The sequence below is a fragment of the Lagenorhynchus albirostris genome, chromosome 13 (assembly GCF_949774975.1).
Source record: "Lagenorhynchus albirostris chromosome 13, mLagAlb1.1, whole genome shotgun sequence".
NCBI lineage: Eukaryota > Metazoa > Chordata > Mammalia > Artiodactyla > Delphinidae > Lagenorhynchus > Lagenorhynchus albirostris.
Window position 1 is genome coordinate 83,311,416 of NC_083107.1, and position 26,089 is coordinate 83,337,504.

Here is a 26,089-nt window from a genome sequence, read left to right on the forward strand (position 1 = left end):
CGTTTCTAGGCAGAGGGAACAGTTTGGACAAAGGGCCTAAGGCTGGAGAGTGCCTGGGTTGTTTGGGGAACAGCAACAACAAGGGATCTGGTGTGGCTGGAGGGAATTCTGTAGGGGGAAGCGGGGGAGATGAGGTTGGGGAGGTCAGGGGGTGCGGGTCACCGACAGCTTTTAGGAGGAACATTGTAAGGACTTTGGCTTTTACTCTGAGTAAAATGGAGATCCACTGCAGGGCCTTGAAAAAATTGTACACGTACCCGGAATGCTCTAAGGTGCCTGTTATTTGGTCATATCAGTGTAACTTGGAACCGACTTAGGGAACCCTGTTGACCTAAGGGAGTGTATTTTCAGAATCCTGTGCTAGGAAGAAGATTAACAGTGAAACTGGGTAGAAAAATTAGGGTAAATGGAAAGTTGTGGAGAAAGTAGGTGGCAGTCGCACAGTAAAGATGAAATGAGCAGTAGAGAATGGTCCATGGTGGCACTCCACGAATATGAGAGAGCTGAGAAATGAGTAACATCATCTATAGTCTTGTTGCAGTGTCCTGATAGAAAACTCATTAGTTACTCTAAACATCTGCAAGAATTTATATGACTTCCCTGCCTGTTTCTTCTGCTGTAATAGTTTCATGTTTCTTAAGATGATTTTATTCTTTATTTTCTGATAAAACGATGGATTTATAAGCGTAATTTTTGGGTCAGTGCTTTCACCTGCCTCTTTCCTTTGGAATTGCCAACTGCATGTCCTGTCCCGCCCCGCTACCCCTCACATCTACACCCCAGCTTGAGAGTGAAAGGTGCTTCCCGCTGCATTGAAAACTGATAGGTGTACAGAGCACCTTGCTTGTAGAGTAGTATTGAATTTGATGTATGAGTAGTGTAAGATGGAAATGGTGGTCATTTCAGTATCAAATTGGGTTCTAAGGATAATGAGAAATAGTTGGTCAGAATTCTAAATACAGGAATCAGGTTTATCTGGAACTCCAAACAATCTTAGCATGGATTTGCAGCCCCTCCTCATGCCTTCTCCCTCTTGCCTTTTACCTTTCCACCTGTATTTATCTCTGGCCCATCCTCCCCTCTCCCACCTTATTGTGGTCTCACCTTAAATGTCACTACCTCGGGAAGCCTTTTGTATCCAGGCATATCCCAGTCTCCAAGATTTTATTAGATGTGTTCATTATACACTGGTATGTTACTTCATGATACTTCCCATAGTTACCTTTTATAAATATTTGCATTGCTGTTTCTTTAATATTTGTTTCCTGAACTAGACTCTTAACTCCACGAAATGTAACTTCCTTAAACCTTTCTGAATTCCTTGTTTCTAGACACTCTTGGCATAGAGTAGGCAGTAGTGGGTATTTCTGAAAGAATAAAGAAATATGATGATGACATTTGCATTGAGGAAAGCATGGATTTGGGGAAGGTGGTAAATGAGAAGCCACATTTTATCTTGAAAAAAATAACTGTCCATACAGACGTGTCCTTCTTTGGTTCTAAACGTGGGTAAACATTTTCCTTTGTCATTAATACCAGTAGATCCCTGGGCAAGGCACATAGAACGTTTTCAGAACACAAAGGTTGAATGGTGACTACATATTTCAGCTGATACCTAGTAGATTCTGCCTTTTGTCAGGTGATAGTAAAATCAAAGCAGTGTTTTCCTAGGCATTTCCCTGTAACGGTGAGTTCAGCTGCGTTTGGAAGGTTTCTTACATTCGTAATCGTTTTATGAATGGCCCGATTTGGAGTTGCTTCCTATGGGCACACTTTGAGACAGGTTCCTCCCACTTTAGTTTCTATTTACAGGCTGTTGTCAGTATTGTTTAAAAAGGCCCTTTGACTTAGCTGGACTCTGTTTTTGTTATGCTAAACATTTTGATTGTGTTCATTCATTAACCGAATGTTTATAGAGTTTATTACGTGCCGGCACATGCTAATAAAAGCAGTAACTAGTATTACTTGAGCCCTCAATATATGCCACACATTGGATTTGCCTAGATTATTTCATTTATTACTCGTAACTCTGGGAGGCAGAGAGAGCGGGCATTACCTAAGTTCATACGGCCATAGCTGTTGGAGCTTCCCCAGCCCCATTTCTGGAAGCCAGGAGGCTGTCTGTGACTACGGAGCTAGGCAGTGGGTCTGAGATATTAGAAATGCAGAACTAAACTAATTTTATTATTTCCAGATATAATTTATTCATTTTCAAGTGAATATTTAGAATCATTTATTGTGTATCAATGGGAATGTTGTAGCAAATACACATTTTTTTAGAGGATGGAATTTATCTTTTCCATTAAAAAAATGCAAACTTCTTAGCAACTTATGTAAAACCCCAAATCAGTGCTTCATTCAGTTCTGATTGTGTCTACCAACTGCAGTAGGTTTTGTATGGAAAACTGAAAAAAAAAAAATCAGTTGTGATATTTAGCACTTAAACAGCTGGTACATCTGTGTGTTTAAGCCTTTATACCATTTTTATGTCTGCTAAGTGTCTGTAATTTTTTTTCTTGATAGCGTTTTCAATAGCTTTTCTTTTGTTTTCAATAGGGTAAAATTGATTTTTTAAATATTTTCTCATTTAAACTCATAATGCCATTTTCAGTATTTTATACTAATATAGAACAAAGAAGGAATTTTTTAAAATTAATTTATTTATTTTTGGCTGCGTTGGGTCTTTATTCTTGCGCGTGGGCTTTCTTTAGTTGCTGTGAGTGGGGACTACTTGTTGTGGTGCGTGGGCTTCTGATTGTGGTGGCTTCTCTTGTTGCGGAGCACAGGGTCTAGGAGCACAGGCTTCAGTAGTTGTGGCACGCGGGCTCAGTAATTGTGGCTCGTGGGCTCTAGAGCGCAGGCTCAGTAGTTGCAGCGCACGGGTTTAGTTGCTCCACGTCATATGGGATGTTCCCAGACCAGGGCTCGAACCTGTGTCCCCTGCACTGTCAGGCAGATTCTTAACCACTGAGCCACTAGGGAAGCCCAAAGAAGGAATTTTAAATGTTTCAAAGTTGTGTGTTTCTAACTTTAACATGAAAAACTAAAATATATTAACTAAGAAGACTATTTGAAAACAGTATTAAAAAATCAGTTTTTCTAAATATGTTTTAATATGTAAAATAAAAAATATCATTACCTATGCAGGTTTATAGTTTATTTTATAATACAATAAGAATATTATGCATATTTACATTAAAAAACAAATATGATTATTGAAGGATTCAAATTTGTCCAAAAAATTAAATATACCATTAGAGATCAGGTAGAGATCAGTATTTTCCCTGAAATTATTTTTTTTCAACAGAGGTTTGTGATTTCAGAATTTCAAATGAAAATACTTTTAAGACTCTTCAAAATTTGAGAATAAGCAAAGGTAATGTATAATAAAAATGCCAGCTAATTGAAGTGCTAAGGTAATGGTGAGATGCTTATGTAAAACCACGAAGCACATGACCTCTGTTTGCAATGTCCAAAAAGTCCACGAGGGGGGAGTATTTCACCAGAAACATTGTTAGCACGGTCGACCAAGAAATAAGAGTGAATGCGTTTTGCTTTCCCTTTTCCATAGCAGAAAAACAAGAAAAACACTGAGTTTAATGAACATTTTAAACTGTCTGAGGTTCAACTTTCATTCCTGTTATTTAAAGAATGGCTTCACAGGACTTTTGTAAGCACTGAGAATCATGATCATAAACGAATGGTTATCTGATCGTATCGTATAGTTTTTATTAAGTTTAGTGTAGTACTTTTTTCTCCTAAAATTCTTTTAAAGTTACTATTGGGCAAAGGGATATGAAGAACAAGGAGTTTTTTTTTAATTGATCTGCTTACAAATTTATGTTTATATATTAAAATACTAAATCCTAAACATTGTAGATCTTGGGTTCCATGCTGAGTAAACGTTAAACCTTTAAGATAACTCATATAATAAAAGTTTTGCTTTAATCTTGGGCATATTTATAGGCAGACTCTGAGTTCAGAGCCTCCATTCCCTGATTGTTATTCAGAATTTTACTGCAAAACATTTGTGCCCTGTATATGATTAGTGTAACACTTCTTACGATTTCTTAAAGGCAGCAATAACATGAACATCTCTTATTGCTTGCTAGCACCTCACGATGTTATTAGTGTTCCTCAAACAGCTATGAAAATTGGATCTTATTTACTTTTGTCAGAATATTTTAAAATGTCATATCATCATATAAACTCTTGATATAAAACTAGGGCTTTGCTTTTTTAATGAGAGAGAACTATTTTCATATTGTCTGTTGTGAAATGTTTTGCCTCAACCTCTTTACTGAAGTTTTCTCTGTTACCTTAGCTTGAAATTACTGTTTTGTCATCTGAATTCCTATCATCTGATCACCTGCATGGGAATACTGGGGTAGGCATCATGCTATAGTACATGGTTTTTCAGGCTTTTCCCCCCCTGGTGGAAACCTTGTTGCAAATTCAATCTTATGTATAAACCCAATAAATAAAGCAGAATGAATATAAATTAATTGATTCAAATTATAACATTTCCTGATAAATTCAGATAGGAAAATGAGCTGTTCTGAAGAATATTAAAATTAAAACGTGTGGATGATTGTTGCAGTCCTGTGTTGGATCAAACATCTATTTGTTTCTATACTTAGTTTTGGTAATGTAATATCAAGGTAATTCTAAATCATGAGTAGATGCAAACGTTAACCAACTTTTAAACTTGCTTTGCAATGGTGGGATATTTTCAATTAATCTGATTCAGAAACTTGAAAGTTTAATTGGGGATTTTGTTTCTTAGGTGAATCACTAATATAATTTTACAGTTGCTCACATATTTTTTTTTAATAGTCAAAGTGTTGGGTGCTGCTTCTCTGACTGGGTCCTGTCACCTGGGTCACGTCATGAATTATTACTGAGATTTTCTAACTAGCTTTGGCACTCTGCTCAGGCACGTAGGGTGGAGTAGTGTACTGGCTTGAGTAATTTTGTTAACGGAAAAGTGCTGGTCTGGATTTTAAAACAATGAAGGAATTTGAATATATACATGAAGATGGAGGAGAAACTTTATTTCCAAGTCTGCAAAAAATTGAAACAAAAAACCAGGATAACTTGCTAACACAGGCTTATATGTTGGTCTTCTTCAGTGTGTTAAAATTTAATGTGTAACAGCATTCTATTTTATTATATTTTAAGGAGTTAAAAACAGGTAAATCATTAATTTAAGAATCGTGAGCCAGGTCTGTGGCGCGCGGTTTGAACCAGCGCAGGGAGCAGGGTACAGGGTTGTGAATCTGGCCGACGCAGGCTCCAGCTCTGCCCTTTACAGCCAGGCCACGTCAGGCCAGTTGCTTAACCTCTCTGAGCCTCAGGTTCCTCATTTTAAAAACTGAAATAACACCTCATGGAGCGTTGGGAAATTAGATAAACTAGATAAAACATCTGGCTCAAAGAATGGCAAGCAGTAGGTATTCAGCAAATACTGGTTTTTAAAAAAATTTTTCCTTTCAGTTCTTTACAACATTTAAATATCTTTTCTATTAGACTTTATATAAGAAAGGGCTACCTCACTCAGAGCATTTTACATAACACACATAAATGAAGGCAGTGCCTTACCAGTACTACGGTTGAGCCTCAGTAGATACTTTCTTCGTTACTTCTCTGGGCTTTCGTGTCTTACCTTCCCTGTTGATCCTTTCTCATCCCTGCAGTTACCAAAAGTACAGTCTTGCAGCCAGTAAAATTATGCTTACGTGTCTCGTGTTTACACTGCGAATCAAGGGAGCTCGGACATGGAAGGGACATCTGTGCGTAGGCCAGAGCTTTCCTTCATCACTTTGAGAGAAAGAGCATTTCCCCACATGGCAGGGGCGTGGGAAGCATCTGGAGGGCCACAGATAGGCCCTCAGAAATCTACCTCAGCCCCTTTGAAATAAGGAAGCTGGAGTCTAGAGAGTTAAATGACTTGTCCAAGATCACACACAGTTAACAAGTGACCCACCCTTTAAATACATTTTTATGCCTTAAAAAAGTCTCAAGGCTTTTAATTTTAATTGTCAAACATTACAGCCTTATTCTAAGGAATCTGAGATCATCAAGTCTGGATCTAAGGAAAGTCATTGCAGTAAACACTCTGCTTTTTGTTTCAGAATACAGCCAAGTTGCATTTCATGCAGGCATTGTATTCCTAGAAATCACTGCCTTTATTAAAACTGAATTTAATGGGAAGCATCTAACATGTAAATACGCAGTAAGTTTATATAACAGCCTCAGAGGGGGATTTTTGTCCCCCTCAGACTTTGATTATACTACATTTGTTTCCTAGGCAGTTGAACAACCTCATTTCTCTTTGAGCGTAAATGCCTTTGTGTCAAAATGATTCAGCGCCTTTTTTTTTTTTTTAACAAGAATGAGATTTTTGTGGTCATAAAATTTTCCTCCTATTACTTCTACCACCAAAGTTACACCTTGTGCTACCCAGGTGAAGCTCAGCTGAAGCCCAGCTGCAGATATGCAAATTGTGTGTCTAATGGTAGTCTACTGAGTTTGCATATTGAGCACTCTTTTATCCATTAAATTACAGGCCTACATGTTTCCTCATTAGTGTAAAAAAAGTAATCTTGGGCCCTCATGTTTTTGCCAAATAGATCTCCTTGGAAATGAACACCCTCAATGGGAAACAGTTTTTTAAAAATGTAGAGTAAGCTCTTCTAGTAAGTAAAAGAGTAACATTGTTTAGCTCTGCCAGTGATCCCTGTGGCAACCTGGACAAGTGTTTTTATGGTTTGCAGTAGTTACCAACCCTAATTAGATCACCCTTGAGCATACAAGTCACACATATCAAATATCAGACATCAGAAACAAACGAGCAAGCCTGAAGGTTGGCATGATTACATACCCAGTGTGCCACATGTGCAAGTGCTTTGTTTGTTGTTTCCTAGTGTGCTTACTGAATAGGATGCCTATAAAATGCAGCATTACTTTTGTGGCTTTAAAGAGTGAGCAAACCTGACACTGTGCGCACTGTTGTCTTGAAAATCAGCTCTGACCACCACGTGGAGATGCCTCTTTGTTTTCTCTGCAACAAGTTCTTTGCTCCATTGACTGTTGCTTTGCACTCAGCACAACCTTCTGCATATGGAGAGTTTTAGCTTTTAATTACTTTAGTAACAGAAGTAATAAAGTAATTCTGTTACTTTAGCTATAGCAAGGAAAGTGTCTATTTTTCTGACCCCCTATGCTAACCGTTCTCTCCAACACAATATGAAAGGTGACTCATGGAATCATTTTCAAGGTACTTTTTTCTTTTTTTGGCTGCACCATGCGGATCTTAGTTCCCCTGACCAGTGATTGAACCCATGCCCTCAGCAGTGAAAGCACAGAGTCTTAACCACTGGACCACCAGAGAATTCCTTCAAGGTACTTTTTAGGGGTGATTAAAACTTATGGGATGCAGCACACAGGAAAATTTATAACTATAAATACTTACATTTAAAAAGGAGAAAAATCTTGTATTAATAGCCTAACTTTAACCTTGAGAAACTAGAAAAAGAGAAGCAAATTTTACAAATTTCAAATCTAGCAAAAGGAAGGAAATAATAATGATTAGAGTGGAAATAAATAGAGAATAAAATAACAGTAGTGAGAATTGACGAAACCAAAGCTCTTTGCAAAGATCAACAAAATTGACAAACCTTTCACTAGATTGACAGAAGAAATAAAAGACAGAATTAACTAAAATCAGAAAATATGGATGTTACCACCCACCTTACAAAAATAAAAAGGATTGCAGACTACTCAGTGGATACACAAAAGGCATCTGACAAAATGCAACACCCTTTCGTGATTAAAAAACTGTTAGAAAACTAGGAGTAGAAGGGAATTTACTGAACGTGGTAAAGGGCATTTATGGAAAAACGCATTGCTAACATTCTCGGTGGTGAAAGATTGCAGGCTACCCCCCTAAAGACAGGAACAAGATAAGGATGCCTGCTGCTATGGGCTGAATGTGTCCCCTGCAAAATTCATATGTTGAAAACCTACCCCCCAATGTGATGGTACTCAGAGGTGGAACCTTTGGGAGGTAAGTAGGTTTAGGTGAGGTCATGAGGGCTGAGTCCTTATGATGGGATTGGTGTCCTTATAAAAAGAATCAGAGAGCTAACTGCAAATCAGAGAGGGTTCTCATCAGAACCTGATCATGCTGGCACCCTGATCGCAGACTTTCAGACTCTAAGACCTGTGAGAAATAAATGTTGTTTAAGCCACCAGTCTATGGTATTCTGTTATAGCAGTCTGAGTTGACTAAGTCACCTGCTTTCACCACTGCTCTTCAACATTATACTGGAAGTTCTAGCTAGTACAGTTAGACAAGAAACAGAAATAAGTGGATCCATTTGGAAATGAGGAAGTGCAACTATCTTTAATCACAAATTACATGATGCTGTATGTAGAAAATCCCAAAGAATTTCACAAGAAAGCTACTAGAGCTGATAAATTCAATGTTTCAGGGTACAGATCAACACAAAAATCAGCTGAGTTTCTGTACACCTCCAGTGAACAATCTGAAAGGAAATTAAGAAAGCACTTCTATTTACTATAGTGCCTAAAAGAATAAAATACCCAGGAATAAATTTAACCAATGAGGTAAAGAATTGTACACTGAAAACTACAAAACATTGGTAAATTAAAGAAGTTCTAAATAAACGGGAAGATATCCTATCTTCATGGATAGGAAGACTGAATATTGTCAGTATTACCCAAAGTGATCTACAGATTCAGTGCAATCCCTTTCTAAATTCCAGTAGCCTTTTTTGCAGAAACAGAAACCTGATCCTCAAAATTCATATGAAATTGCAAGAGACCCCAAATAGCCAAAACAATCTTGAAAAAGAATAAAGTTGGAGAACTCTTTCTCGATTTTAAAACTTATTACAGAAAGAGAAAAACAAATACCATATGCTAACACATATATGTGGAACCTAAAAATAAATAAATAAATAAAATACGGTTCTGAAGAACCTAGGGGCAGGACAGGAATAAAGGTGCAGAGGTAGAGAATGGACTTGAGGACACGGGGAGGGGGGAAGGGTAAGCTGGGACAAAGTGAAAGACTGGCATGGAATTATATATACTACCAAATGTAAAATAGATAGCTAGTGGGAAGCAGCTGCATAGCACAGGGAGATCAGCTCGGTGCTTTGTGACCACCTAGAGGGGCGGCATAGGGAGGGTGGGAGGGAGACGCAAGAGGGAGGAAATATGGGGATATATGTATGTGTATAGTTGATTCACTTTGTTATAAAGCAGAAACTAACACACCATTGTAAAGCAATTATACTCCAATAAAGATGTTAAAAAAACCCACAAACTACAAAGCTATAGTAATCAAAACACTGTGGCACTGATACAAGGACAGACATAAACCGGTGGAATAGAGTTGAGAGTCAGGAAATAAACCCATACATCTATGGCCAGTTAAGCTTTAATAAGGGTGCCAAGTCCATTCAGTGGGGGAAAGAATAGTCTCTACAAGAAATGGTGCTGGAACAACGATTTCCACATGCAAAAGAATGAAGTTGGACCCTTATTTCACACCATGTACAAAAATTAACTGAAATGGATCAATGTACTTTTTCCCAAGCACAAGGGTTTTTTTTCAATATCAGAAAGGGTAATTAAAGTGAAAATTATTTTAAAAGAATAGAGTTCTTTGGGAACAATACTGTTTTGTGTAGTTTGTTCACTCTACAAATATTTATTACGCAAAAGTCATATGACAGCATTCTGCGCTAAGCACTGGAGATACAGTGGTGAACAAAACCAAACTTGTTCTTAGCTTTAATGGAATTTACCGTCTAGTGGGGGGAGATAGACATTAATAAAATAATTCCACTACTGAATAACATTCTAATTGTGATATGTGTATGTAAGAAAGCATATGTGCTATTATGAGGGTTTGTAATAGAGGAGTGCAATGTGGTTTCACGGAAAACTTCCCTGAAGAGGGGGAGCTGAGCTGAGAGACAAAGGATGAGCAGGAATTAACCTGGTTAAGACGGAAGGGGAGAGTGTGGTTAGCTCCAAAGTTGTCTAGGGTTTTTGTCTGCAGATAGTAATGGACTTAACAATGGATTTCATTTTATCTTTTGTTTCTGACCCGTTTGGCTACAATGCTGAGTGGCTGTTTTCTGTGTGTTCCATCTATCTTCCAGAATCTCCAAGTGTTCTGTGCATAGAGAGTATTTAACAAATGGACACTCACTGATAGAAAGTATTTTAGAGTCTACTGGAAGTTAAATTGTTTCAAAGTAATTCAATTCTGAGGCAGTTAAAAGTTTTCCCTTTTAAAATTTTTAAAGAAAATTTATCTTAATTTTTAATCTCTTACGATTAAATAATGACATTATTAGGCAGCTCCTTTTAGACAAAGTAAGGTAAATATGCCTTCTTCATAAATTATGCTCTTAGAACCTATTTATATTTTGATTTAAAATGGAATTTTTTCTGTGTAATTTAAAACCTTATTTTGAATGGAAGTGATACGAATGGCTTATGTAATTTCTGCCAAGGAATTAATACGGACTTTCTCTAAACCACTGTCATTTATAATCAAAATGCTTTTAACTTACATTGATGTTGGCATTAACAAGTACTGCTAGATTGGTAGCATAGAAGGAGATTGCATTTAAACTTACTGGGAGATCACTGATGCCTGAGGTTTTATAATGCCTTCTGTGGGCCATTTAACTGCTGGCAACTTTAATTCACATGATTCATAATACTGGAAATTTAAATTCACTCCTAATTGAAAAGTGAAGTTGCTTAAATTCTTTAAATACTAACCTTTGGAAAAATATCTGAAAAATAAAGGCACATATGATTTTGGTGGCCTACTGCCAAAAGATTATCATTTACATAAATATCTCTTTCAGTAGAAGAGTTTAATGTATTGAGCTCAAAAGGTTAGAATAGAGACTTCAATCTGGAAACCAGCAGCAGACTGTTGGCTTGTGAACAGCAGTATTGTTCATCGTATTGAGAACACTGTTCACATTCAAGCTTAAGCAGAGCTGGCATTAAAATTCAGTTAATTTGTTTCATGTGACTTGTCAGCTGTGTGTTTTTATCTAAATCTTTCTAGCTTCTCTTCTTAGTATTTTATGTTAAACTCCTGAAATAGATGAACTACCTTTTTAACTGTTGAAGCTCTGATATTTTGGCCACTTCTGCAGATGATTCTGTGCAACCATCCTTCAAGTTTTCCATTTCATTTTAAATATATTTAATAATCAGTTTGAAAGCCAGTTTAATTTATTAAGAAGTAATCCCATTTCAGAGGGCTTTTTGTTTTGTGCACGTGTGCATGAGTCCATAAAAGGGACTTCCTGAAATTCATTAAGACAAAATTGCTATCCTTATTTTCTAAGCAGCACCCTATTCTTTTCTTGTTTGCTAATTTTGTTCTCTGGATTTTCTTTTAGATGGCTTTTAATAAATGGCTACTAGCCAAGTAGTGGGCCTGAGTAGTAAAGTGCTAGTCCCAGAGAAATTACGTAACTATAACTAGTATTAGAGTAAGATTCCATTTCACTTTTTTGAAGAACATGAAAATCTTACTGCTTCTCTGAAACTAGACTCAGTATAATCTCACAGTTAATATTCTTGACTAATTGGGAATTGAGTGTTTTGAAGACATCTTCAGATTTACAGTGATTCTAAAACAGCTTTATGAGATATAATTGACGTACAATAACCTGCCATATTTAAATTGTACAATTCCTGAAGTTTAAATATGTATACACATATATAGACACACAACACGCATCCCCACCAAATTGTCGCTGCCGTCAGGAGAGCAGACATATCACTTCCTAAAGTCCCCTCCCATTCCTTTGAAGTCTCTCCCTGTCATTTCTCTTCCTCACATCCCTGACTTCACAGGGAACCTTTATCCTTTTTCTGTCACTATAGGTTGGTTTACATTTTCTAGTTTTATATAAATGAAAAAAAATACAACTGTATTTTTCATTTGCTATATTCTTTCACTCAACATAATTTACTATGAGATTTATCCATGTTGCATATATAAATAAGTCCATCCCTTTTTATTGCTAAGTAGTATTCCATTATATGGCTATACCACAAGTTATCTTTTCCTTGTTAGTGGACGTTTGGGTTATATCGAGATTTGTCATCTACTTCCTTGTCTTTTAAGCTCCTTCATATTTTCTATTCCTTTATCCCTCTGTGATGTATTTTTACTCACTGCCTCAGATTGGCGCATGGCCTGGCATGTAGTAGGTTGAACCCTATGGAATTGTCAATATTTGACCGTTTTGACCTATAAAAATGGCAGTTTCGTATAGTTCAACATAGAAGTGTTTACTAAGTACTTTTTAATGAATGTCACTTGTTTTTACATTTAAGACCTCTGCCTGATACAAAAGTATTTACATATATAAATTCAACTAGGTTAAAAGTTATGCATAATGAAAAATAGACTAAGTGACACTGTAATTGGTAGTTATCGTGTCTGGTTGGTAAAATGATGTGGGTTTTTTCCCCTTTCTGTTTTTCTGTATTTCGTTGCCTTATATATATGCTTATATAGTAAGCACAGATTACTTTTATAATAGAAAATAAAACCTTTTTTAAAAAAGGAAAAATCTGTGCTTTTTTCTAGTTCATGTAATTTATTTAGAAATTATTCTTTATTTCTTCTTTTCTTTGCAAAGGCAAGAACCCTAGTATTTTATAATAAGCATGGATTTTAGACCCAGTCAGATTCTCTTAGTTGTGTGACTTAGGCAGACTGTTTAATTTGTCTGAGGCTACTGTTCACATGTGTAAAATGGTAACTCATTTTTAGTCTTCACTGAGAGGTAATCATTAACATGTGACATACCTAGAATATGTTACTTTCCTTTCTCTGTTTTCCTAGCCCAAATCCTGCCTTTCATTAGGGCAATGTAATTCTGACCTCACACTTGTTACCTTAGTAATTTTGTAACTATACCACTTGTTTTGTTCCTTTTTCTTTCCTTTAAAAAAATTATGAGAGCAAGGTGTATAATGTGTTATTTTTATAAATAACAAATTTTAAGTTACATGCAGAATTTGCCTAATAGTGACATTAATGACCATTTTTGTTTGTTTCTTATTTGAAGAATATCAAAGAATATTCCAACAACTAAAGATGTTGAGCCACTCCTGGAAATAGATGGAGATATAAGAAATTTTGAAGTGTTTTTGTCTTCAAGGACGCCAGTTCTTGTGGCTCGAGATGTAAAAACCTTTTTGCCATGCACTGTAAATCTAGACCCCAAACTACGGGAAATCATTGCAGGTGGGTATTAGTAATAAATTTACTTTTTCCTCTCTGCAACACTGAAGGCTTTTCCTGTTTCTGACGTAGCTGTGTAAGTTTCTCCTGCGCTCCATGAAACACCAAGAAATATCGAACCAAGCGCTACACAGGAGAATTAATGAAACTGCGGATCGGCAGTCTGACATCTTTTGGGAATGCTAGGAAAATGCTGTTTGTTAAATTGACCTTTTTATGTTTCCCAGCCTACACAGCTGAACCTTCTTTGGAATCAGGTTCCTCTTAACGGTATAATCACCACTTTAAGATGTCAGTCCATTGTAATTTTTCTGTCACCGGTCTTCTGTCTTTAATAGGGATCTCTATCCAGAGGGGTAAGAAAATCTATATCACTTTTAAAATTTTAGCTTAAATCTGTGGACTAGAACTTGAGGACAGTGACATGAGGATTTTGGAAGAATTTAAGTTGTCCTTGAGGCACCACTGTATGCACATGGACACACACAGAACCTTTGCTGAAACATACCATCTTCTGTTTGATGCAGGTGCTCCTGACTCACCTTGGCATTTTCCAGGAATTATGGAGAGAGAGCCTTATACTCCTACATTCTTTTTTAGATACCTGTTATAAGGCTGTTGTCAGAGGTGTATTTTGTGACTATGGAATTGGTTATTGTTGTTGTTCAGAGGTGGATGAGACATATAGTTTGCAAACCCATAATCTTAGCTAACGTTATATTTACTACACAAGTTTGAATTATTAATAATTAACGAAACTTTATGAGTCACAAGAACTGTTAGAATAGCACAAATACCTTGAAAAGTCAGAAAAAAGTTTATAGTTCTGGTAACTGAGGAGAAGAATCCAGATGTTGGTGACGTTTCAAATGGTGAACAAAAGCTTTTATGCAAAGTAGTTGAGTTTCTCTTGCTAAAATGTCTATGGAGTATTCAAAATTTCCTGTCTACTTCTGTAACCCCGTTGAAATCCTTGGCAAGAGCGATACAGTCATGTTTCTATCTGGTACCTAAAGGAGGAAATGGTAATTGGATTAAATACTAATGTTCTATTTTCTTTTGCCTTCTGGGGTGTTGTTTAATCTTTTAGATGTTCGAGCTGCAAGAGACCAGATTAATATCGGAGGACTTGCGTATCCCCCGCTACCTCTGCACGAAGCTCCCCCTAGACCACCGTCGGGCTACAGTCAGCCTGCGTCGGCCTGCTCTTCTTCCGCCTCCTTCACTGCCCCGTTTGGAGGAGGGGTTGTGTCACCACAGCCTCATAGCAGCTATTACAGTGGTATGACGGGACCCCAGCATCCATTCTACAACAGGGTAAGCAAGTGCTAGGAATCTTAAATTTTAAGAATTTCTTCCAGGGAAGTATTAGAAATTTTCTGCTAATGGGGTCTGTTATTATTTTAAAACTGTACTTTAGGTTTAAAGACAAAAAGTGTTAAGTTTGAATGCAGTATGATTTTTTAAAAATCAGAAGAATTTTGAATTTTAATGGTTCTAGATCTCAATTGAGTCTGAATATTTGAGATGCTTTTTGCTTTTATTTATTATCTTAATAAGAAAGTGAACTCTATGGGGTCAGCAGAGACTATCCTGTACTTCAAAGGGATCTGTTTTTCTATTTGTTTATAAACAAATATTCCATTTGTTGTATCTTGTATAATAATTTGTATTGGAATTTAAAACAATGATAATTTTTATAGTAGTTCAGTAAACCTATATTTAATATGTGTTACAGCTTTTAAATGTGAGATAATGGAAATACTGCTGGTAGGACTCAGGTGCTATTGCCAAATAATAGCACTGTAGCCAATTTCTAGAATTTTATTTCAAGTTATCTTCAGTCATGTATAATCATTTGCATAGTATAAATATGATCATTTTCTACTTCAAAAGATGAGAGCACAATTAATTATCAGCAGTATTCAGACCCTATCAAGTTGAGTAGGTCCAAGCTATCCTCATTTTAATGGTCTTAAACACTAATATTTCCTATAGGAAACTGGAGCATCTGCTCTAGTATTATACTTTCTGGAACTGTACTCTAAGATCCCTTGCAGTTTCTTTATTTTTGTTGTCTCCCTCTTTAGTCTAATTTGAGAAAACACAGGGGCTGGTATTCATAGAAGCCAAGTGCATGCCTAAATAAATTTCTTATAAGCTAGGAAGATAGAGAAATTTGAATAAATGTGGCAAAGCAGGAATTCTAAAATTTAAATTTTCCAGTTTTTGAGAAATGCCAGCCATGTAAGTTATTAGGTATACCATTTATAGAGGTCCTGTGAATGTTATTCCATTCTTTTACTCAAATAAGGAGAAAAAGGTGGAGCAATAGCATTTTCTAATGTATTTCATCCTTGTAAACTTTATCTGAGTGGTAGGCAGTGTGAAATGCAGGTTTTTATTTGCCAGTCTTAAAATCTACTATAATTTTTCGTGAAATGGTTCAATTCATAATTAGATGACAGTTGAAGTTTTGAGACCAATAATTTTTTTTTAATATTAAATTACCATACCATCTAGGTGGAGACCTTGTGTTCACTAATTTCACATGAATAACAATGATGTGATGCTTTAATATCGTTTTATTATTTTTAAAACATTTAAAAATTTCTCATGTTTTTAGATCTAGTTATTTTTTGCTCTAGTTATTTGAGGTTTTTAGTCTGAAAGTTAAAAGCAGAACAGTTTTCTTAAAATGGCAGGAGTGAAAAAAGTAAGGGAAGATGTTACATCAGTGTAATGAAAGTTAATATGTTTTAATCTTTATTTTTAGCCCATATAATCTGATAGCTCCTGTTTATATGAAGCTGGATACAAATAAATGGTGTATTTATAGATCTCCTCTAAACAATGAATTCCCCGTTTAAAAAATATGCTTGCTTATTTAGGAGACAGAGTAAACTCCAGGATATAGAATATAAAGTAAACTCTAGGAACCTAGAGTAACAGTATTCCTGGAGTCCATGTATAGGAGGTTCTCATATAATTCAGACTTTCTTTGGTCTTACTTAAGGCTAATCTTTTTTTGGTAAAGAATAGTATTCTATTGAGATTCTATTTTGCTTTTTTTTTTTTTATGAGAGTGTGAGTTAATATTTGTAAATCACTTAGAACCTGACACATGGTAAACCCATAAAAATGTTAAATGTAAAGAGAAACTCTGGTGTCAGGTTGTAAGGTACAAAACTTTAGTTGCTTTTTAAAAAGCTTTATTAAATCAACAATATAAAAATTTAAATAGTATGTCTTAAGTTTGATATCTTAGAGAATATGAGTGAGGCATTTTTTCTTTTGTTTTGTCACTTGCATTAAAAACTTGGAGTTGTATTTTATTGGTTAGTTTCATTTGCTACATCTCATTTCACTTTGATTTCGGTAATTGTTTTGTTACGTGTTTTCTCCATAGCCATTCTTTGCCCCTTACCTTTACACGCCAAGGTACTACCCTGGCGGCTCCCAACATCTCATCTCACGTCCATCAGTAAAAACGAATTTGCCCAGAGATCAGAGCAATGGCCTAGTAAGTATAAAAAAGCATAACTAAAGTATTACTCTAATATGAAACATAGTCAGCATTAGAAGTTTGCTTATTTCCTTTCTGTAGTAAAAGCGCAACTTATTTTATAAGTAGTTTTAAGAAACATAAGCTGTTACTAACACAAAATGTATTTTGTTTTCATTTCTGGTAAATATCAATGAAAGGAAAATGACTTGCAGCATCAGGAGGTAAATGATGAGTTGTTTACAACCAGAGTTTCTGGCCAATAATGTTTGTTATCAAACTTTTAAAACTAAACCTTTACATCTGCTAATTTCTGATTTCTTTTTAAAGGACATACATATATGGTAGTTGTGTCTATCTATGTATATATATGCTAGCCCTATGGTATAAAAATTAGAGGACGTATTGAAAGAACATTTTGATTGAATAGCAGAAATTAAATAGAATCAGGGAAGTATTCAAATGTACTATTAACTCTAATCCAAAACAAAATACATTTGTGCCTAAAATTTTAGGTGTTCCTGATGATAAACGTGTGTTAACAATGAAAAAAAAAAGAAATTCCCTGTTAATGTATTTTTTAAATTAGGAGGCAAAAGCTATAGAACATAAACTGTTATTTAAATTTTAAAATATTATCATTGAAGGAAAAAAATCTAATCAGGTCCAGGTTTCAGTGTTATATATTATTTCAACATCATGTTCATTCATCATCCTTGTTTGGCTCACTCCTTCACCTTTTACCCACACTCTTGTTTTGTGTTGTTAGGAGGTTATCAAGGAGGATGCTGCTGAGGGGTTTTCTTCACCCACAGACTCCTCGAGGGTAACGGAGTAGTCTTGTGGTGTGGACGCGAGCATCTCCCGCTTCTGCAGCAGTAACGACTGTCTTAATCATGATGACAGCAGTTCACTAACTGTGCATCTGCAGTGTGATGGGCAGCTGGTGTAGAGTAGCTGAATACTAATAATTATAGTTCACGGATTAATGAAAAAGCTAATGTTTAACTTTACCCTTCATTTCCTCCTGCTTTTCCCCTTTTTCAATGACATGGGATGGGTTTTTTTTTTTTTGTCGTCCAATAAGGAAGGGGTTTTTCCAGCAGCCATCAGGAGCATTCATTTGGTGGTATTAGTTCCTTAATGTTGGGCTTTATTTTCACATTTGCCTGTTTTTCTGAAGCCTGCAGTTGGTACCATACATGTAGAATAGGTTTGAAAATATCTCCAATCAACCTTGAGACTGCAAAAAGACATTATGAGCTCGATGGTATAGACCAGGAATGGATCCTTAGTGGCTCTGCTTAATCTAGGTGCCCATGCTTAGTGTAAATTCAGTACTACTACAGCGCTACTTTTCTTTATCTGTATACAGTTGATCCTTAAACAATGCAGGGGTTAGGAGCACCAAGCCTCCTACCAGCCTAAAATCCTAGCAGTCTAAAATAGAGACTGTAACTTATAGTCAGCCCTCTTGCGGAAGTAGTTCCTCCTTATCTGTGGTTCTGCATCTCCGGATTCAACCAACGCAACCGTGTAGTACTGTTGTATTTACCATTGAAAAAACTGCGTATAAGTGGACGCGCACAGTTCAAACCTGTGTTGTTCAAGGGTCAACTGTATTAAAATAAAATTTCCAGATAAACAGAGCTAGTACAGCATGTAAAGGGAATTATTTAAAACTTTTTTTCCCCCAACACTTTAGAATGGGTGTCTAAAAAACCAACTTTTTTTTTTTTTTTTTTGTGGTACGCGGGCCTCTCCCTGCTGTGGCCTCTCCCGTTGCGGAGCACAGGCTCCGGACGCGCAGCCTCAGCAGCCATGGCTCACGGGCCCAGCCGCTCCGCGGCATGTGGGATCTTCCTGGACTGGGGCACGAACCCGCATCCCCTGCATCGGCAAGTGGACTCTCAACCACTGCGCCACCAGGGAAGCCCTAAAAAACCAACTTTTGTAGGAAGTCTCTTTGTATATTTATTATTAAAGGCTTTGTACTTAATAAGAAATACATTTAATGTGATGAGCCATAAAATCTTCATTCATTCAATCAATGTGGAATTTAAGAACCCAGTTTGTATCTTTAAGTTCTGTTGATTTATTTGCAGAATGTTATGCCCATGTAAACATCAATTTAATCTAAAGAAATGTAGCATAGCAGTTAGAATTACTTTGGTGAAATATTGCATCCTGAATTTATGCATAATTTTTAACTTAAAACATGCATTTGAATAGGCAGTAGTTTTTTTTAACTTTAATTTTCTTTGAATTAATATTAGTGAGATAGGAAGAGAACCATTTTGATGTTTTCATTGAGGAGCTGATGATTCTTTTTAAGTCATTAACATTTTAGCTGAAGTGTTTGAGAGACTTCAATTATCCACGAATTATGGACACAATAAACCATAGTAATTCTATTTGGGTGTTGGGGGAATATTTAATCCATGGATCATTGCCACTATATGCAAGAATGACTTTTAGTTTAGTCAGAGAGCCTTTAATACATAGTTTCATGCATGCAATGCAATTCTCTGAGCTAAAATTCCTCTGCAAACTTTTGATGAAAGTTGGATCCTGTGAAGAATTTGATGGTCTTAATGACAGAGACATGCTGAAGTAGTAGCTGTTCCCATGCTTAAGGAGAAACACTTGTGAGTAAAAGGTGTCAGTAATTTCAGGGACCAGTGAAGGAGCATTAGGCAAATTTTAAAATGAGTTTTTGGGGAAGGGGAAATAATGCAGTTCTTAAGAAGTGTTTGCAAGCGCAATAACGAAGAGTAAAAATGCTCTGAATATATTAGTGCCTTTGTTTAGTAAAATAACCATACTATTTGCTGTTCTTTTAATATTAAAAGGTAGTTTTGTAATCTGTTTAGTGAATAATAGTTGTTTCCCAAGCCTTCTTTGCTTTTAAGAAATTAACAGTGACAATAGCATGTAAAATTTATTTAGAAGTAGACTAGTTCAAGTAGACACTTAGTTCAAAGCTGTGTTAAAAACAGTGGTGGAAATGTGGAGAAGTATCTATACATGAGAACATTGTATGGGATTTTTATAGCTGAACCAATGAAGAAGTAGTTAATATAATACAAAAATTTTTTTAGCCCTTCATGGCTCCTGTAGTTTTCCAGTACTGTAGTAGAAAACGATATGATTTCTGAGATACGAAGACTGCAGGTGAGTTCATCTCTGCTCATTCATCTGTCTCCTGTATGCAACACTTGATGACAAAAGCTGCTTATAGATAAGTCAGGAGCTATGCGAACATTTTTGGACAAACTGTCTTGTCATTATGGACACAGAATAATGAGTTAAAAAAAAAAAAAAAAACACCAGAAAACCAGATCATAGAGAGTTAACCAGCTCTCTGTGGTCTTTTCAATTTAGTTGGTCCCATCTTTTTTTACCTCAAGGAATTTCTCATAAACCTTCATAAAGCAGAGCCTTATGAAAATAGTTGAGTTTTCTCACATTAAGGAACGTTGTAATGATTGTGACTTGTGAAGACCAGCCAAGGACTTAACAGATAAATTACAGAGATGTCCGAGGGTCCCACTAAGGCAAAGACATAAGATACAAGCCTCTGTGCTGGCTTGTTTCCACTGTGATTTTATAATAGAGAAAATATATGCCAAATCTTGTAAAACTGAAAAAATATATATTAACATTGGGCCCAGGATATGATCCCCAGGATATTAGAGCTAGAAAGGACTAGTGTTTTTCAAACTTTCAAAGCAGAAAAGCCTTTTTTAGAACTGAAATCTTAATGAGAATTCTAGTTTACAAAACCAGTGAAAAAAGAACTCTGGCCCCCCACCTTGGACTTGCCTTCCCTCTGGGGGATCCTCAGAGAAGGCTAGGACCCATGGTCTAGTCCAGTACCACGGTGCAGACTTCCCTGCGGCTCACGGGAGGGGAGCGCCAGGTGCAGAGCTGGAATCCGTGTGGCTGTTTCCATGGACCGTTCCTCACCACCATGCTGCCCTCTTTGCTCCTGTTAATACTAAGCATGACTTGGTCAGGTACTTGGTCATTCAAGTTAAATAGGCCCTGGTGATTAGCTCTTTGCCTTGGAGAAATTACTTAACCTCTCTGATACTCAACTTCCTCATCTGGAAAAAGCAGACCTACCTCACAGGTCTGCTTTAGGGATTACTCAGCCTTTGCACACTTTAAGTACTTAATAATCATTATTATTACTACTGTCCCAAAGACCAAATTCCATGGAGCTTTAAAAAGACTCAGAAACTAAAACCGTTTTGTGTTAAATAACCTCTTCTCAGTGGTGGGAGTAGTGTATGAACACTCCAGTCAGTTTAGATTAACTCAGCCTTTTATCTGTTGATGCTTCTCTGGCCTAAAAGGTGGTTTGATTTCCTAGAATCAGTTTGTTTTCCTAGAATTTAGAAGGATTTCCAGCTTATCTGAATGCTCCAAATATTTTACAGTTTTGAAAGCTTCCCAGGAGAATTGTGCTTGATGCCTTTACCTTCTTTCAGTCCAGGTCCCACAAGGAAGTAGTGGCGTTCAGATCATTCTGTGACCATGAAGGGAAGGACCCACCAAGGAGGGCCTGTCTCGAGCCAGGTCTCCTCAGTGGCATTTTGTTGTGGTCTTTCAAAGAGTTCTTCTTACAAGTGTTGTGTTCAGTCTGTTTTTGTTTAGGGTATGTTGCCCATGGTGGTAACTGTGTTTCCTTGAAAAGCATTTTTTCGAAGGAAGGAGTGATAGAGCATTTCTTTATCCTTTTATCCTTCCTTGAATTATTTAGCATTGAGTCCTTCAGATGCCTGTTTGATCATCCACTGGTTCACTGTTACAGTGGGATGTGGTAGTGAACAAAACTGATGGAAATCCTGCCTTCTTGGAGCGGATGGGCTTGAGGCTGCCAAGCGGGAACGATCAGTGTTGCTACCAAGTCATTCTTTCCCGACCTCCTCTGCCGCAGGGGTTACTAGATACCTTTAGATAGGTTCATTTAGATCAGCTACCTCACTGAAAAGGCATGAAAATAATTAGCACAACGTTTAATTGCGGAGAACTTCAGAGTTGCAGAGGCAGTGTTAATAACAGTGTCCTGCCTTACAGTGTGCTGTTACTCTTCCTTTTAGAGATTGATGAAATTTACTGAATTAATAAAAGTCTTAAAAATGAAGGTCTTGGTTTTCATTGAACCGGATCCAATTGGTGGAGTGACCAAGTTAAAAGGGAAAAAAAGATGGGACTCAACTGTAGATCATTTTTATTTCCACCACTGGTTTAGAACTCATAACCTGTTAAACCAAATACATGTCCAAATCAAGCTGTCTCTCATCGCGCAGGAGCGATGACTGGGATGAGAAAGCTAAAGCTGCTGTGGGTAAGGCAGGGGCGTTTCAGGTTCATTTAGATGCAGGCCTAGGGAGGGTGCTCTTTGCCAGCGGTCAGCACCTTTTCTCTGGAGGTTCACTCACACTTTCTAAAGCATTTTAGGAGTGCACTTTTTTATTGATCTGTTTCAATTTGGAAAAGTTTTAACATATGTTTTCTCTAGTAATGTAGTGAAAAATTATATTCACTTCCAGCTTCAGAGTCTTTGTGCCAGACTTCAGCTCAAGAAAGCTTTTTCTCCTAAACAATAAACTGCAACTAAATTGATTGAGATATTATCGAAGAAGTAGGGTACTGCAGTAAGGATATCATTGAAATCCTAGAGTACAGTTACAAGTTAGAAAATAACAAAATCGTGTCCTGAACTTGTGTTTTTTTAAAGATTGCCCTTTACATGTGGTGTTAAACCTCATCTGTCAACTTTGACCTAATTATTACTGGGTTGGCCAAAATGTTCGTTCGGGTTTTTCCATAAGATGTTATGAACTTTTTGGCCAACCCAAAATTTCTCATGTAGTTCAAGTCTCCACAGATATACATAGTAACTTCCTAGAAAACCTACTTACAATAACGTTGATATGTAAACTAGAAAACAAGGTTTCCATAAGGTACTCCAGATAATGACATAGTAAAAGAAAAACATTGTAAATTAACTTTGACTCAATATTGTCAGTTATCTTTAGATTATTTTAACTATTTTAAGAATGTTTACCACCAACCTAATTTGTACAGAAGAATAATTAATAGCAGTGTGTCTGCTTTGAATTAGAGTTTCAAAGAACTACATCAGTAAAATAGTTACGTTACTCACAGTATGCAAATATTTTTCACTGTTATATTTATGATTTCTTGAGCTGAAAGGCTCTTAGGGCCTTTCTTTTCAAATGGTATTTTAGTGATCTATTACGTGCCACATGCCCAGTGAAACAAAACCCAAATTTGAAAAGTGTATCTCTGAATGTTAACTATAGTGTGGCTAGATAATGTTTTATTTTATGAAGTGAGCATGTGAATTCCAAGTATTTAAACCCTGTTATTAAATTGGCCTGCAATTAATAGTGGCAGTTTTTAATCAGAATATTTAAAAATTAATTTTAAACTTGTACATAGTAGGAATATTGACTTTTTGTAGCAAATTTTATTTACCTGGTTTTCTTGTTGAATGTATGGCCCATGATTTATTCTTTTGAGAAAGAATATAAAATTTGAGAGTACAATTTTAAAATTACCAAGCACATGTTAATGACATGAAACTACTGTGTGTGTGTGTATGCGAGTGTTCCTTGCTTTGTGTTGCTGTAGAGGTGGTGTGTTTGAAGTCATGGGAAAGTAAGAGGAGTGACAAAAGTACTGCCTGTTTTTATTACATATGTGTATTTGATGTTTTCCTTTAAGCTCGTGTCCTTCATTCTGTTTTATTCCTTCCTTAAAGCCGTGTGACTCTGGGTTTAACAAACAGAGACAGGTACAGAAACTTTCAGTGAAATCTTACTCACTTTCCTTGTTTTAGACTATTAGAAGCAATCATTGGCAGCTTCATGCTGGGCTGTTTATAAATCTGTGCTCATTTCGGTGCCTTGGGTTTATTTTAATAGCTGCTTTCAGCCTTTGCATGGCTCTCATTTCTGGCTAATCAATTCTAAGCTTGTTTAATAAATTTACCAAAGATGATAATGTTTCAGAGTGTAGTTTTAATCTACTTATAATATAAAATCATATAGTTATATCAAAGTAATTTAAATCTGTCTTGTTGTTAGCTTTACTTTGACCCGGAGGAATTCTGATTTGTATGTATTTTGAAGTTTATATTTAACAGTTTAAACAAACTAACATCTTCTGCATTCAGTCTCCTGTATCAGAAAAAAAATTTTTAAATAAATTGTGATGTATACTGAAGTGATCTTTTCTTGACTTGTAACAAGTAAATTTCAAGTAAGAATGCATGATAAACTTTAAAGTATTACCATTCTTTGTATTGCCAAAGTAATGTAATTAGTTTCCTATTAAGAATTTACATATTGAGTTATTGAATATGCTTTTTCCTTATCACTTTTATACTCCTTCTCCTTCTTTTTATGAGAGTTCCATCTAAAGGTCATTATTTTGGCTACTAAGATTCATTTGGCTTCAAAATAATTTTATTATATATGATTATTTTAGAGGAGACCTGCCAAGTAATCACTATTTCTCTTTTATTCAAAGAAGCATATTGTAATGTATTTTAATTTATTGATAATTTACCCCTTTTCTTGAGAAAAGCCAACTCACAAATAATGAATAGTCAGACTATAGCTTTGATGGAATTACAGGGATATCCATTGTGTCTTTTCTTATAGCTTCTCAAAGCCATTCAGAGATAATATATATTTTCTACATAATTCCCAATGAGGGACAAAATTATGTTTTCAAGTGATAAAATGTAAAAGTTTTGAAAGATCATGAAAATAAAATAATGTGGAGTTTTTTGTTTTAAAGGAAAGGGTAGTATCTTTATTAATGTGTCTCCATTGCTGAATTCTCAGATTCCTTTAAGATACTCTTTAACATTTTACATTCCCCCCCGCCATGCAGACAGAGTTAATCTGTTCCATGTCTGTTATACTTACCTTTTTTAGCACAATCAGAAATAGAGTTTTTTTGTGATTAAATTTTTTTTTTTTACTTCAAAATAATTTTAGAATTAAAAGGTACAAAAATAACATTCCCTTAATGTTAGCATCTTTCCTAACTGTAGTATATTTCTCAAGAGCAGAAGTGAAAATTTGTACAGTATTCTTAATACAGACTTTATTTGAATCTGACCAGTTTTTCCACTAATGTCATTTTTCTGGTCCAGGATTCAATCCAGTTGTATTTTGTTATTTCTCCTTAGAATTCCCTAATCTGTGACAATTCCTCAGTCTTTCCTTGTCTCTTATGACCTTAAAACTTCTGAAGAGAACTGATCATAGATATTTTGTAGACCGTCCTTCTATTTGGGTTTGTTTGCTGTTTCCTATGATTAGCAGATTATATATCTTTGGCAAGAGACCCACAGAAGTGATGCCGTGTCCTTCTCAGTGCATCATATTTGAGCATCTGTGAGGGCCTAAATCTTCCCACTGGTCATGCTGATAACCTCAGTCATGTGGTTAAGGTGGCATCTGCCAGATTTCAACACTGTGAAATTTTATTTTTCCCTTTGTAGTGAGTAAATATTTAGGGGGAGATACTCTAAAACTCTGCAAATATCCTGTTTCTCCTTATACTTTTGCCCATTAACTTTAATGTCCACCAGTGCATCTTGTGTACAGCCACTCTTGTGGTGTTTTCCTGATGGTAATTTTCTGTTCCTTTCTTCTGCATTAATTAATTGGAATTCTATAAGTAAAAGCTGTCTCTTCTTCCTCATTTATTTACTTATTCAACTTTTTATTTATATCGGTATGGATTCATGGATATTTTATTCTATGAATTATAATCCAGATGATCATTATTTATTCTGGTGATCAAACTGTTTGCTTGTGATTTTTCTAATCAAGAAAATGTAAACAAGTGTAAATGTACCCAGAAAGAAGAGCTAGGTTGAGGAATAAAAACATTTGAAAGACAGTATTAAAGATCATTTAAAAGATAAATATTGTTCAGCAATAAAAAAGAATGAAGTACTGATCCATGCTGTAACATGGATGAGCCTTGAAAACATACTAAGTGAAAGAAGCTAGCTGTAAAAGGTCACATGTTGTGTGGTTCCATTTATGTGAAATGTCCCAAACAGGCAAATCCACAGAGACAGTAGATGAGTGATTGCTAGGGGATTGGGACTAGGTGTTGGAAGGGATAGAGAATGACTGCTGACGGCACAGGATTCCTGTTTAGGGATACGAAAATGTCCTAACGTTGATGGT

The 26,089-nt window shown here is 36.0% G+C and overlaps 1 protein-coding gene across 12 annotated transcripts in view; it reads left to right on the forward strand.

Annotated features, from left to right (window-relative positions):
• The window catches only part of KIDINS220 (kinase D interacting substrate 220), a 97,826-nt gene that overhangs the window by 57,448 nt on the left and 14,289 nt on the right, over nt 1–26,089 (forward strand). For 6 of the 12 annotated variants that reach the window (XM_060168505.1, XM_060168506.1, XM_060168507.1 and 3 more), the window contains exons 23-27: nt 13,155–13,333; nt 14,421–14,647; nt 16,740–16,853; nt 17,605–17,661; nt 23,635–23,667. In XM_060168505.1, the coding sequence (XP_060024488.1) occupies nt 13,155–13,333; nt 14,421–14,647; nt 16,740–16,853; nt 17,605–17,661; nt 23,635–23,667 (610 nt within the window). The remainder of the gene's footprint in view (nt 1–13,154; nt 13,334–14,420; nt 14,648–16,739; nt 16,854–17,604; nt 17,662–23,634; nt 23,668–26,089) is intronic. The other 6 variants (XM_060168509.1, XM_060168503.1, XM_060168504.1 and 3 more) reach the window with 3 other exon arrangements.